Here is a 15,000-nt window from a genome sequence, read left to right as displayed (position 1 = left end):
ATCGAGCCACTTTCTATGAAATCACACAAATTCTAATGTAATAAAACTAAAATCCATCCACTGAAAAATAAATGTAAACTAATGATACATTAATAGGCAGTTCACTATTCCCAACTCTTAAGATCGGAGCTAAATAGCGGTATTTTTTACTAGCAAGCAATAGGCTATTTATTATCTCTAAAATGCATTAATGATTTAGATAAGAAATGCACCCGGCTCTAGGCCTCTATCCGTGTCTCTGTAGTTTCTGCCATATGGTACAGTTTCCATAGAGCAACCCATGGCTCCCAGGGGGGTGGGCTCCGAGTATCACTAACAGACGGCGCATCCCTCACTGTCTGTATTGACTCAGTTGAAAATCAAAAGTAACACCCTGTTTCAGCAGGCCTGACAACCCAGCAGTTGGTGTGCCGCTGCTGCTTTATTGGAGCCAGCAGGATGCCCGAATGAAATCAACACCCAGAGGTATTGCAGCCAACAGCAGGATCATGTCCAACAGCGAGCGACGCCCCTGCTTCTCCGCTCTCATCAGCACCACCCTGATACCCCCATCATGGAGCTTGTCAAGTTACAAGAATACTGACGAGAACAATGCCGGAAGTTCAACAACGCTAATAAGACTCAACAAAACAACAGCTCGCCACTTATGCGGTTTTAGCTGTGGCTGCTATTTTTACTTCTTTAGTTTAACTATGTCCAAACTCTGACGTCAATAAAAAATCAGCCCTAGATATGCATAGACTTTTCTTTCTTTCTTTCCCCCCAAAGAGACACCGGAAGTGTGGATATCACCCTGCTGCAACTTGACGACCGCGCAGCTCCTCTCTCCCTCAGGATGACTGGGAGTGACGCAGGGCAGACGGAAAAAACTGGGGCTTGATGAGAAGGACGGCGGTGATGCAGGAAGGGCTGTAGCTTTATTTATTTCAGCCTGATGCCTGACTTGCCTGCACGGAGGATATGAGAGTCACCCATATGAGAGCTTTTCTGTGACAGACAGGAGGTAATAACGAGGAATCATCAAGTCATCCTTGGGGCAGACCAGTTTGGATACACTCCCAGGTAGGCTTCATCATGCCCGGTTGTGGCTGTTACTACAGGCTGCTGAAGTGCTAGGTGGCTTTCTGGAAACAGGATACATGTTAAAAAATGTCAATAAATTTATATTTTTATTTGCGTCAGTCTTTACACGGAGACTGATAATTGGCTTGCACAATTTGCTAAGGTGAAGTAGGGCTGATTTCTTCTTGCATCTTAGCAAATTCTTTAAGCTACACCGTCACGACTCATCGCCACTGTTATGATCAGATAGTCGAGCTTCTCCTTCTATATTAACACGGGACCTGTTTTCTCTGTAGGTAACATCGGGTCCTGTTCCTGCACATGGGAAAGTAGCCTAGTCATTCATTTCCCCACTGAACACCGAGTTGTAAGTCGCATTCAGTGTATTTGGACCCCCACATCCTCCTCCTTCGTCATTTCAACAAATATCCACCATGAACTACCTGCGACGACGACTCTCGGACAGCAATTTCATGTCCAACCTACCCAATGGCTACATGACCGACCTCCAACGCCCCGATGCGCCGCAGCAGAGCCCCGCAGTGTCGCCCGGGCCGGCAGAGAGGCGCCAGTCCACCAGTCAGCAGCAGCAGCCGCAGCAGCAGCAACAGCAGCAGTCTGGAGGTGGAGGTGGAGGTGGAGGCTTCTTCTCATCCATTTCCAACGCCGTCAAACAGACCACAGCTGCTGCGGCTGCGACCTTATCGGAGGCAGCGGACCGAGCAGGTGTCTCCAGCAGCGCTAAGATCCTCCTGGTCATCGACGACCAGCAGACCGACTGGTAAGAGCAGTGCGCATTGGCAGCGCGCTGCCTCGTCTAGACAGCAAAAGTGTGCCAGACCGTGGGTTGCGGTGGCCTAACTCCTAGAAGGTCATATGATTCATCCGGTGTTGAGAGGTATCCTTCCATCACGTGAAACAACCGGTGGGAGGTTTTGTGCGCCGAAACTGTGCCATGGCAAAGGCGCAACAGACCGAAGGCAGAGAAGCCATTTTCATTTGACGATCAGCTTGTTTTTTCTTCTTGTGATCGATTCGTGTTGCATTCTGCTGATAATCTGAAATTACGCAAGTGCACTATGCGTTCATGGCCGCCATGAATATGGAGATTACCTATTTGTCAAATGAAGCGGCTGTAAGTGCAGAAGAAAAACGATTTCAGCAGACAGTCGAGCTTCTTTTCCGCGCGCATTATGCAATAGTGATAGCAAACTAAGAAATTTGCTATTATCGAGACAGGATTGATATTCACAATAAACGGAAGCTGACCTGTCCTGATGCAACACCAGTAGTTTTATTTATACATCCATATTTATATATATATTCTCTAAATTTCAAAATTTGCCAAAATAATGGCAAATATTAAATATAGAAAGGCAAAATTTTAAAATCACATCCATATATCAACTTTTTGATGTAATCATTTAACTTCTTGCTTTAAAATCAGGGTGAAGGTCTTCAGAGGAAGAAAGGTCCATGGGGAATTTGACATCAAGGTGGAACAGGTAAGTTTTGCTTTGTGATGCAGACTTGTAGATTGTCTAGGCCAATAGCAGACCAATAATCTATTTGTGAGGAGAAATGTGCAGCCTTATATTTATTACTACAGTTTCACTCAGTGGTCTTTCATGATGTAATCCACTAAGCAGCATTTTAACAGAAGAGAAGCCCATAAACATTTTAAAATCTTCTTTGCCTAAGGCATTTTCTTCTCCTACATTTCTTTCTTATGTGGCCTCAAAACAGGAAGGATGAATTTCACACAGAGCCTGATATTCTTTAATTGTGTCTTGTTCTGCTTGACCGCTGGCTCCACTCATCACCGCTGTGATTTCTGAAGTGTTTATTAGGGTTTGACCTTGATACTGTCCTTTCAGGCAGAGTTCTCTGAGATCAACCTGGTGGCCAATGCCACAGGTACCTACAATGTGAACATTGATGCAATTAGGAGTGGCCATAAAGTTACAAAGTAAGTTCTCTGCAAAATTTTTCTTTTTAGAAAAAAAATTGCAGCGCTGGTAAAACTACGAGTTTCTGCTGAAACGTTCACTGTGCCCCAAATGGAATGAATCATCAAACTGATTTGTTGTTTTTTTAGTGCTGTTAAATATTTTGCTCATGTCCCCTGAACCAGATCCTTTAAGCCAGACTTTGTGCTGATCAGACAGCATGCGTTCAGCATGGACAAGAATGGAGACCATCGTAACATAGTGATTGGATTGCAGTACGCTGGACTGCCAAGTGTGAACTCTTTGCACTCGGTCTACAATTTCTGCGACAAACCGTGGGTGGTGAGTAGGATTTAATTAAGGCATTCATTTAAAGCCAGCACACACTTAGTTGAGTGACATAGACATACTACGCAGCAGCATCTTTCTGTACGTTTCAGTTTGCTCAAATGTCTAGGCTTCACAAGCAGCTTGGCTCAGAGGAGTTCCCACTGATTGAGCAGGTTTACTATCCAAACCACAAGGAAATGGTGAGTTTTTGCCCTATGTCCTTCTCCTCTTCCTTTTCATTTGTTTTCATGGCTACTCTCTTCAAATAACAAGGACCTAGACCCATACACACACACACACACACACACACACACACACACACACACACACACACACACACACACACACACACACACACACACACACACAACCTCTGCATGGGTCACATGTCAGGGGTGTAATTTACCTCCATGTCAATATTCAATCTTATGTAGCAGCTGAGAGCACTCACATTTTCTAAGCATCGACTTTTTTTTTTTGTAATTGGTAGATGGTGAGTGTTTGATTTCTTGAGTTCCAAGTTAGTGTTGCTACAGTTAAACTGAGACGGGTTGGTGCAGAGCAGTTTAATTCCTCCCTGCTGTCACAGCCTGACAGTACTGGGCTGGCTTTCAGGCCATCAGTACCAATCGTAATATCTGCCCCGATCAGAACTGATATAATAATTGGTGTTTTAATCACTGGGGCACTACGAGAAAGTTCATTTATAAGAAATCTGAGCATGTTTTAATGTTCTTTTTGCAGATTACCTCCCCTCAATTTCCTGTAGTGGTAAAGATGGGCCATGCTCACTCAGGGATGGGAAAGGTAAATCTAGAGTTCTTAAGTATTTTCTCAGGTCCACGTGAACACGCTGATGTCACTATATTAATATTTTCACTCTTGCTGCTTTAGGTGAAAGTGGACAATCAGTATGATTTTCAAGATATTGCTAGTGTTGTGGCACTGACCAAGACCTACGCCACATCTGAGCCATTTATTGATGCAAAGTATGATGTGCGCATTCAGAAGATCGGCAACAATTACAAGGCTTACATGTGAGTGAAACTTCCTCTCAGGTTCATGCATGAAAATAAAAACAGTGAAAATGGTTAGAATAGAGTTAAGTCTTTATTTTAATTAACAGGCGAACATCAATTTCTGGCAACTGGAAAACCAATACTGGTTCATCTATGCTTGAGCAAGTGGCCATGTCAGACAAGTAAGAGCGCAGAGTTGAAAATGAAATAAAACTGTAAATCAAATTGTATCGCACTGCACTATAATAGGTCTGATTAATGTGTCACGGCAGGTACAGAATGTGGGTGGATTCTTGTTCCGATATCTTTGGAGGGTTGGACATCTGTGCTGTGGAGGCTCTACATGGTAAAGATGGCAAGGACTACATCATAGAGGTACTACGTGACAATGATATCAATGTTTTCTATGATCTTAAGGGGAGTCCACTAATTATATCAAGTTGTGGTCTTTTAAGGTTGATGACTGTTCGATGCCACTGATTGGGGACCAGCAGGACGAGGATCGCGTTCATATTGCAGAACTAGTGGTTTCTAAAATGAACCAGACTGTTCCACGTACTTCAAGCTCTTCCACAGTCCGTACAGGACAGCCAGCACAGGTGCTCAAACAACAGACATGCTTTCCTTGCTCCAGCACACCCTAACTTTTCCTTATCTTCCACACTTTTAGTAGTAACACACTGTAAGTACAGTTAGATCCATAAATATTAGGACAGAGACACTTTTTCTTGTCATTTTGGTTCTGTAGACTACCAAAATGAATTTTAAGTTCGATGTCTTTCAGCTTTAATTCGGCAGGTTGAACAAAAAGATTGCATTCAAAAAATTGCACACCCAAGGCAACAAACTGCCTCTGATGTGTTTTACGGATGGTGCGGTGTGCTTTAGATCTTGAGCTGCTCCACGGCTTCGCCATACTTTTCCTTGTCATCCTTCAGGTAGAGGTTGATCTTGGTTTCATTTGTCCAAAGATTGTTTTTACAAAACTGAAAACTGGATGGCTTTTTTCGATGTCTTTTTAGCAAAGTCCAGCCTAGCCTTTCTGTTCTTGAGGCTTATAAGTGTCTTGCATCTTGCAGAGAACCCTAACCCTCTTTTTCGCAGCCTAAGGATGGCTTGTTTCACCTGCATGAAAAGCCCCCTTGACCGCATGTTGTGTGTTCGCAGTAAAATCTTCCAAATGCAAGGGACACGCCTCAAATGAACTTCTAAACCCTTCATCCAATCTGAATGTGAATACCCTGAAATAAAAGCTGAGAGTCTACACATTATGTCCATTATATAACTATAATATAACCTGTGAAAGTGTTCAAATATATATATGGACCTAACTGTATATTAGTGGGCATAAAAATATGAAAGAAACAATTAAAACAAGACTCAGTGAGCTTCAAGTCAACAGGATCTGCATTATATTTTCTTTAATCTTTTTAAAAACACATGTTGTGTTTCTAAGAAAAGTAGTGGGCCAAGCATGGATCCCTGGGGTACTCTAAATCTGAGATGGTCACATCAGAGAGACAATCAAATAACAACTTTAAACAGACCACACTGTGATTTACTTTGCCTGAAATGACTTGAATGGTGTGGAAGGATTCAGTGTAGGGTTAACAGGAGTTTCTGGTTATGAGGTAAGTTAGAACGTAGATTTCCGTCAGAATTCTAAATGTGGCTTAAAATGTTATGAATGTTGTGATTAAGAGATTTGCTAGATCATGCTGTGGAAGAAAAATCTTCGGAACAAATTAAGAGACATTTAAAATATTTATACATTATCATTTTCTCTGCTTAGCCATCTAATGAATGTCATTTTTGCTTTGTATTGATATTTTCCCCTTGTTAACTTGTAGAAAGCAGTTTCTCCTCAGCCAGTCTCACAACCAAGAGTCCCGCAGTCTCAACAGCGTCCTTCACCACAGGGTAAGAACTGGACTTTTAGGGTCTTGAAAAATATTTCAGAATTTGAATGTGATTCGTCTCCTTCTTTTGTTTATCTCCGATAGGTGGTCCTCAGCAAAGCCCTCCATCTCAGCAGCGTCCACAACCTCAAGGCCAACCTCCTGTACAGACCCAACAATCTGCTGCCAGCCCTGCCACTGGTGACCCCAGTAACCAGACTAAGGCAAGCCAAGGGCCTGCGACTCAAGGTCAGAGACCTACGTCTGGTCAGGGCTCTCCTCAGCGAAGCCAAGGAGGATCCCCTCAAGCTCAGAGGCAGCAGTCTGTATCGCAGCAGAAACCATCTGCAGGCCAAAAACCTCCACCACAGCAGAGGCCTGCCATGCCCCCTAGACAGCAGTCACAGGGAGGGACACAGCAACAGAGGGCTCCCGGCCAACAAGGACGCCCTGGAGCACCCACCACCCAGCAGCCACGTCCTGCCGCTCAGGGTCAGGGGGGCCCAGGAGGACGACCTCCTCTGCAACAGAAGCCTCAGCCTCCACAGAAGCCTAGTCAGGACAGCCCGGCTATGGGCGGCTCTCCACAACTAAAGTAAGTAGCTGTGAATGATAAATGGGATCGGTTTCACCTCATCCTTCAAGCAGAAGATCCCTTCTTATTGCCTGCACTGTGACATGCATGCCACATGGGAAATCTATTTAATGACAAATGAGCCACCCGAATGTGCATGGTTTATTGATTTTTACACTTTTCAGCCCTTCAGCAGCACTTTCACGTAACATAACATTTCAAAGTCTGTGCAGAGCGCCTGATACGTTAAAACAACAAGCGGAAGCCGTAATGAAGCTACATATTGTGATATTTAAAGATCCCTTTAATGTAAATAAACTTTTGAACCTTGTTTACATATCTAGATTGTTGTGAAACTTATGAAACTAATGCCATCGACTGGCAGTGAGGCTACACATGTTCATCAGATATTTTAACATTATTAAACATAACTCATTGTGTGATAGCATACTTAGTTCAAAGCACAGCTTGTCTATTTCAGGTCAGTGTGAGAGCCTGCTGGTGCTGAGCGTCTCTCCTCTGCTTTCTGATTCACCGTGAGTTCGAGTCTCCTCTGCTCCTTCTTTACTCCGTGTAAGACACACATGGAGTGGAGCAGACACATGCCGAGTGGAGGAAAGGAGAGATAAGTGGAGATAATATTACTAGACTTAATGACGTACCTCCAAGTGCAATAAAACCTCTAGGGTTTCCAAGACAAGACCATCAGGTCTAAGTTAATCCCACTGCAAGGCCTTAGTATCATGGAGTTTTTGAGTATCCATCTATCCATTTTCTTACACTTATCGCCGGGCGGTTTGGGGGAAGCCTTCCTTCTTCCCAGCTACCTTCTCCAGATTATCTTGTAGAATACTGAGGTGTGCCTCCGGGGCCTCCTCCCTGTAGGGCATACCCAGAACTCGTCACCCAGGAGACACCCAGGAGGCATCAGTGTCAGATGCCCAACCCACCTCACTTGGCTCCTTTCGGTGTGGAATAGTTGCAGCTCCACTCTGAGATGCTCCTGAATAGCTAAACTCCTCACTCTGTTGCTAAGGGGGAGGCCAGTTACCTTTGGAAAAAGCTCATTTTGCCCCTTGTATCAGCATCTCATTCTTTGATTACTACCCCAAACTAGTGACGATGGGTAAGCGAATGGGCATAGATCAACTGGTAAATTGACAGCATCGCAGTGGAGCGCAGTGTTTGAATCACCGCAGATGCTGTAAGGGCCTCGGGGTGAAATTTTACATTTCTTAATTTAAAAAAAAACAAAAACTGGACACATGTAATCACATATTGCCGTTTTGCCGTCAGGTGTTCAGACAATTTATTTATTTATACAGTAAGCAAAATCATTCACGCCTTAATTTAACTGGGTTAGCCATGATTCGGTAGTCTCTGCCTGCTTTAGCTTCTTTACTTCTTGCTTCTGCTGAAAGTAGGAAGTGCGCTCTGCAGTGTGTCACTCTTTCCTCTTATGAGAAGCACAGTGAGCCTCCACAGCAGTACTGACAGCTGCGCCTATCCAGCTGCAATGTTCCATCGGTGCCACACAGGACACCTTATATCGGGTTGACGTTGCTGCGTGAACAGAATGTAACCTAAATAATTCACAAAATTAGGAATACATAATCCTGATTTTGGATTTAATACTTGAGCTTCTTTATGCTCTCCTGACAATGAGACATAAACCCTCTTATTGTCAGTCGCATACAAAAACATGCATCACTTTGCTTTCCAGAAAAGTCATTCAATATCCATATCATATTCAAAGCTAACTTGAAATGATAAGGTAATACTGAATGACCCGAGGAAAGGAATGCGCTTTATCATTGTTTACTGAGCCTTTTCTCTCATTTCTCTCCCTCTCTCTGTCTTGCCTTGCGCCAGTCTTTTCATTCCATGGGTTTGCTGCATGACTTTAATAGCCTCTTCCTCTCCTCTATTGCCATTTTCCTCTCTTTATAGCAAGTCCCAGTCTCTTACCAATACCTTCAACATTCCAGAAACCCCAGCGCCACGAGCCAGCCTTAGCCAGGACGAAGTGAAGGCCGAAACCATACGCAATCTACGCAAATCTTTTGCCAGTCTCTTCTCAGACTGAGACAGCATAAGCCCCTCTTCCCTCTCCTCCTGAAAGAAAAAGAGACAGGCAAACTGAAGGACAGACCCCTTCTTCCCCCTCCGAACAAGGACCAACCGGATGCCGTCTTTAATTCATGTACACTGAGCCTGATGTGAAAATGTACACACTTGATAGCCACTGCCTACATGGTTTAACTCTTTTAAAACGAACAAAAAGTAGAATACAGTTAGGCACTGATGTCTTAAACATTCCCTGCCTTGCCTCGAGCCTAAGTAATCATACTCAAAACTGTTTGTACTCCACACTGAAGCCTGTATATGCATGAATACGAAACAAAACAATATTGCTCTCACTTGTTTGTTTGTGCTGTAAATTCATCGTGGCCGTTATGTTCAAGTAACTTGAGGCGCTGTATTAAAGTTATTGGGGAAGGGAAGATAGCCAAATATTTTATTTTAAATAAAAAAGCAGCACCTAGTTTATTATCTCTTCTTATCTAAAAATAGTATATTTGTGTCATAGTAAAAACAGTGAAAATGTAGCTAACCCCTAATTTTGAATAAAGAGCTGTCAAACTGACTTAAAGCCACTAAACAATCTCCATGTATCCCCAATAAAAACAAAGCTACACCACTATTTCACACTTCTACTCCTTGCAAAATTAACAACAACATCCTCCCTGCTTTCCTGATTCCCTAATTATTTTTGTATGGCGCCCAAATGACTACAGCTGCACAAAAAGGATGTCCAGTGTTTGCAAATGCTAGATCTGTTCAAGCTGTAGATCGCTCATGGTGATGTCTTAGCTGCATGTCAACAGGAGGCAATGGTTGCATTTCCCAACCCCTGACTTTGGCGCTTGTAACTGTGTTGTCACATGTAGTTAAATTAGCTAGTATTAGAGTAGTTGGTGTCGTGAGTATGTCGTGGCTCCCGATTTTCTTCGTTTTTTTTTTTGTTGCAGAAGAACAAAAGCCCAGCAGCTCTCTAACTTGAAAGCATGCCTTACACAGACAAGAGCGTCAAATCAAATGGAGCTGTCTCAGGGATGTCCAGTTGATTGTGACACTTGTGTGTGGGTGAGGGTCTTCCATTGCAGTCTTATAGTGGTTGTTTACAAAAAAAAAGAAGGAAAAGCATGCATTTTAATGAGCTAGAATGTTTTATTATTTCAAACACATTTGCACACAGAGTATATCTTGCAAAATTATACTTGAATACAATGGTTTTCAGGTTTATTCATCTGCCACTTGACAAAGCAGGGTTCCTGCTTTGGGGTGCTGCCATGTCTGTAACAGGCATGGTACAGTGGGATCCAGTGTAGACAGGGTTGGCGACTGTTCAGGTACAGTTAGTGAAAAATATCGTTACTTACAGTTTATTTTCCTCAATTTTCAAAGCAATGTGACAAGAAAAAAACTGCTAACCAACTACTGAGTTTAATGGATGTACAATAGGTTTTAGGAGGTCTTAGCAGTAGGTCAGCATAAGATGCACTCCAAAGCACACACAGCCAAGGAATGTTACGTTTGTGAAATTCATTTGTACCACGTAGAAAGGTAAAGCGGTGACAAGTTTTAGGAATGCCAACTGCACGATGCTTCTCTGCAGTTGATTTCACAATTCTGCCACGCATCTTTTGCACCGACAAAACTTTCTTTGATCACGTCTCTGAAAATCCAAGCTGTCACTGAAGAATGTTTTATCTTCTCCAGGCACTATAAATGTCTTCCAGAAGGAGTGCTATAGATTCATATGGTGATATAGTATGGCAATATCACGCTTTTAGAGAAGACCCAATAGTGAAAAGTCTAAGTGAGTCCTGGTCCCCCTGCAGATTCTCCATGTTGCCTGTGTTTTTCTGTTTATGTAGCCACAGTGACCCCTTGTGTTCAATGGTGCATAAACGTGTGAATGTTGTTTTGTAACCTGGTCAAACCAAATAGATGTTGTGCAAAGCTCTGAGTGATCCAGATTGTCACTTTCCTCCCCTGCTGCTATTTGTGCTTGCTGATATTCTGTGTGTCTCTAAACTTTATAGTTTATCTGGGAAAATAGTTTACGTACTTTTTCCTTTTGTACATGCACAATTTTCTTGTGAATGGCACTGCTATATGGTGCTTGTTATGTTATGCATAAGTAATGGAGGGCTTCATTTTTACATTTTACAGTTACTCAGTGTCAGTACGTAACTGTCAGATTCATAATGGCACAGCCGAGAATAAGTAAGAGAGGAGTAATTTTCACACTGAGTGTGTAATTTATGAAAATGAGCCATCACATTTAGCACTGATGGTTATCTTTGAAAAACCGTGCCGTCCTTTCACTCAGAGGTGTCTTGGCCAAACTGAGAAACACCATTTGCCACGAGCCCTCTGGAGCCTGACAGGATGAGCCGCGACGGCAATGCAAAGAAGTCATTTTGATATATTTTTTTTTTTATATTTTATTTTTAAGGGTTTACATTATTTATGGTTGATATATCTGACTGTGAATGTACATTGTCTTCTTTCTTAGAGCTCCTTTTATTGTTTTTTAATTCCACCATATAATCATTGTGAAACGGTAAAATCCTTACAAGTTTGAGTGAAATTGATTGTCAGTTGATGCCTGCCAGAGTTCAAAATGTACATCATAGATGTAAGTGCAAAAATCAAAAAGCTGAGGGGTTTTTTTGTTAATCAAAAATAAGATACTGCATAATATAAATCATGGTGGATTATTGAAATAAATGTAATAAAAATGATATTGATGTTATATGCAATGTAGCTATATTATGTGAAAATGAGTATGTTATTACAACATGCACATGTCCAATAAAACCTATGACAAATAATGACTGGTTTATTTGAGAAAAGTAAAGTAAAGTAGGTTTTAAAAGATGCTGACACAGCTGCTGAATAACTGTAACAACACCAGTTAGTCTAAATGATTAATGCAGAACTGTTGAGTAACATTCATATTCAAATTTCTTTTCATTTTGCTGTCCTTGATGATCAGAGACATCATTGGTTTTTCAGTTTGTTTTTCACACTTTTGTTAACATTTATTTTTATACCGTAGCTTACTTTATCCATCAGGTTGAAAATTACATGGTTGCATTTTATTTTATTTTCGTTTTTCAGTTATAAAGAAAAAAAATTAAAGGATATATATAATAGTAATTCATAGACTTTAGGTATTTATATTAAATGGGTACAGTGCATAGTATTCGGTTGTGAATGACTTTAATATTAGGCAAAGTATTGTTTATACTCTGCATTGCTGTAAGCTAGCGTCTAAAAATACGGTGGCCCTGAGAGGTCAAATGCACTGCAACTAAAGATACCACCAGCAAACCTAACCCTTAGCCCCCCAAAAACACAGCCCACAAAAGTAAGTTGAACAAAAACAAAAAAACAAACAAACAACATAGCAAAACATAAAAACAACATAAGTGTTTTGGGGAAGATAATAATGCGATGGACCAGCAACAAAAGTGACAGAAGCCAAAATGTGCGAAGAACTGCACCGAGGGGACTCATCTGTGTTATGAGTTAGAAAAAGATTCAGGTAATCTGTGTTTTAATCACATGATTCATACAATACTGTAGATACATGTTTGCTATTAGCTGTTTACTGCTAGCTTGTCCCTGCCGCAGCTGTTCCGTCACGTTATTGTCTCCCCATGAACACTTGCCGCCTGTTTTTTTAAAGCGTTTTCTACTTCCATTGTGTGTGTGTTATATTTTTTTCGATCTAGTTCAATTTTGTTTCATTCTACTTATGTTGTGTTTTGTGTGCTTTTGAAGGATTTTTTTATTTGCTGGTGTTTTGTTAAATTGCAGTGTGTTTGACCTCTATAAAGAAATGTCTTTTAAGAATGTCCTATAGTTTGACAGTATTTTTCAACATAAAACATACTAATGTGGCCACAAGGTGGTGTGGGCCTACAGTCTCACTTCTGTAAGCACACAAACACCACATTCTACCATATTACAATGTAACATGTTTATTTGGCCATTACAAATGACTTATAATACAGTATATGCATTCCTTTTCCATTGAAAGTGTTAATTTATATTAAAAAAAACATCCTTTTTAAGTAAGTAAAAGCATCCTGAGTGCTACAGAACAGAGCCCTGGGATTTTGTATGTATTACTATTCAGTCATTCAGTCATTATGATTCATCATTGTATTAGCAATTATGTTAACATTGCTGAAAAACAAAGTTTTTCTTGATGCTCAAATTTTAATCGTACGACTTTAAGTCACATAGAAAAACGGAAATCAAAGCCCGCACACTACCAAACAAAACTAAACTGGCATCCCTTCTTTGTAGAACAGAGACCCATTCATGGTGTTTGAGTAAAAACACAACTATTATGTTCCCAAATTTTGGGGCTTTCACTTGGGCTTAAAATCTGAATGCACCAGCTGCAGCTGAGAGAGGCTCGATACTATTAAGCACCCCCTCTAATGTGAAGAGGGATGTGTTTCATTGCCTTGTCTTGTACAACTCAGTGAGTGCATCTACAGCTGAAAGAACTACATTAAAATTAGATTTTCCTTTCCCTCATCTGTCTGTGCAAATGTTTTGGCAGGTAGGTTTTATGCAATGAGAGAGAGGGAGAGCGTTCAATTTTAATCACCAGATTGATTCTTTATTTTCTTCCTTGAAAGTTTTCATTGCAGACAAAAGTGTCTGGAGTGCAAAATCCAATTTGCAGGCAGGATGTTTTATAGCTGCTCGCTCATGAAAGGTCACCGTGGTTTTTAAAGCTCTATCTGCTTTGCTTGCAGTTCTTATCTGGCTGCCCGGTGGCTGTTCCTTCCTGACAAATCTAGGTCTCGTTTGCAGGTAAAATGCTCATCTGATCAGGAAAGAAAATCTAATAAATTTTAAAAAATATATACATTTTTAATGCGTCATGAAATGTGTTGTGCATGGAATGAACTAAAGAAGTAAAGGAACAAATGACAGAGTCCTTTGATAAAACCCAGAAAAAAAGATGGAGGGGTGGGGGTGTGACAAGCCCAAAATAAATGTGACATCATTTAATTTACATTTATCACAGACTAGAGACATAGAGGGGTAAAATTTATGTAGCATGACCTTAGAATAATGAAAACAGTGAATCACTTTAAACTGAATTAACCAGTGGCTGCTGTATTATTGAACAACTCTTAATATAAGACTTTGCAATCCTTCACATTTCATTCTTTTCTCAAGCCTCCATAAAAGATAAAAGCATGAAATATGAATCACAAATATGAACTTTGTACTGTTTGGTACTAGAAAAAACACTAGTACCACAGCTTCATTCACAAAATGAAAAGTATATAACAGAGTAAGTTGCGTATCCACACCTTGTATCAAAAGTGTTGTCTAGCAATGGTGTGGTAAGTAATCAAACTACAAGAGAATTTATCAAATGTATATTTAATTTGAATAAGAATCTAGTGAACTTCTGAGATCATAACTATTACTTACCAATTGTAAGACATTAAGAGAGCAACAGCGAGTGACGCATGTTTTTTTCACCGGCTGTATTTCAGGCTGGGGGGGTGGGCTGACTTACTCATGGTCTGGAGAGCCAAATTATATCAATTATTCACTAAGGTAACAAGCAAATCACTGGCATACAGCATAATACGACAACCTGATGCTCTTACATAATCTTGTCTGTGAAGGTTCTCAGTCATCCAGGTCATCGTAGTCAAAGGAGCTTGCAAAGAAAAGCGTCTGGACTTCTTTAAGTTACTTGAAGACGTTTCACCTCTCATTCTCGGAGACGTTTCACCTCTCATCCGAGAAGCTTCTCGGATGAGAGGTGAAACGTCTTCAAGTAACTTAAAGAAGTCCAGACGCTTTTCTTTGCAAGCTCCTTTGACTTACATAATCTTATTTGTTATAACAGAAGATTTAGCATAGTGATGGATCATTTCATTCCCATCCACCAAAATAAATCCAAACCTCTTTGGGAGTTTTCAGTAAAATAGGCCATTCAGTGAAATCAAATGCTTTGTGGGTATCTAGTCAAAGTACAGCATATTCAGGCTTTGAAAGAGTACATAATTTGTTGCTTAAAGCTACTTTTATCTAAAAAAACTAGGTGG

General features: G+C 41.0%; 1 protein-coding gene across 2 annotated transcripts; it reads left to right on the top strand.

Moving 5' to 3' along the window:
• The first annotated feature begins 647 nt into the window (after positions 1–647).
• On the top strand, positions 648–11,744 carry syn1 (synapsin I). 2 transcript variants are annotated; one of them, XM_086313704.1, is made up of 14 exons: positions 648–1,062; positions 1,359–1,843; positions 2,510–2,567; positions 2,940–3,031; positions 3,197–3,353; positions 3,452–3,541; positions 4,086–4,148; positions 4,236–4,378; positions 4,468–4,542; positions 4,633–4,735; positions 4,816–4,959; positions 6,211–6,280; positions 6,364–6,853; positions 8,783–11,744. In XM_086313704.1, exons 2-14 carry the CDS (start codon positions 1,497–1,499, stop codon positions 8,916–8,918), a joined length of 1,968 nt encoding a protein of 655 aa, XP_086169830.1. In that variant the 5' UTR covers positions 648–1,062; positions 1,359–1,496; the 3' UTR covers positions 8,919–11,744. The 2 variants fall into 2 exon arrangements, with proteins under 2 accessions (XP_086169830.1, XP_086169831.1); XM_086313705.1 differs by having other exon boundaries at positions 695–1,062; positions 8,821–11,744.
• Positions 11,745–15,000: the final 3,256 nt, after the last annotated feature.

Source organism: Aulonocara sp. 'chitande type north' Nkhata Bay, linkage group LG12 (genome assembly GCF_057382095.1).
Source record: "Aulonocara sp. 'chitande type north' Nkhata Bay isolate Kocher_YH1m ecotype deep benthic linkage group LG12, A_spYH_male_GT1.1, whole genome shotgun sequence".
In the NCBI taxonomy this organism is placed as follows: Eukaryota; Metazoa; Chordata; class Actinopteri; order Cichliformes; family Cichlidae; genus Aulonocara; species Aulonocara sp. 'chitande type north' Nkhata Bay.
This window is presented reverse-complemented; position numbering and strand designations above follow the sequence as displayed.

Bases quoted from the DNA above. Each gene is read 5' to 3' on its own strand.
- syn1 (XM_086313704.1), top strand. From the start codon at position 1,497: ATGAACTACCTGCGACGACGACTCTCGGACAGCAATTTCATGTCCAAC. The intron at 4,149-4,235 runs GTAAATCTAGAG...TTGCTGCTTTAG, and splicing joins CTCACTCAGGGATGGGAAAG to GTGAAAGTGGACAATCAGTA. The intron at 6,281-6,363 runs GTAAGAACTGGA...TATCTCCGATAG, and splicing joins ACAGCGTCCTTCACCACAGG to GTGGTCCTCAGCAAAGCCCT.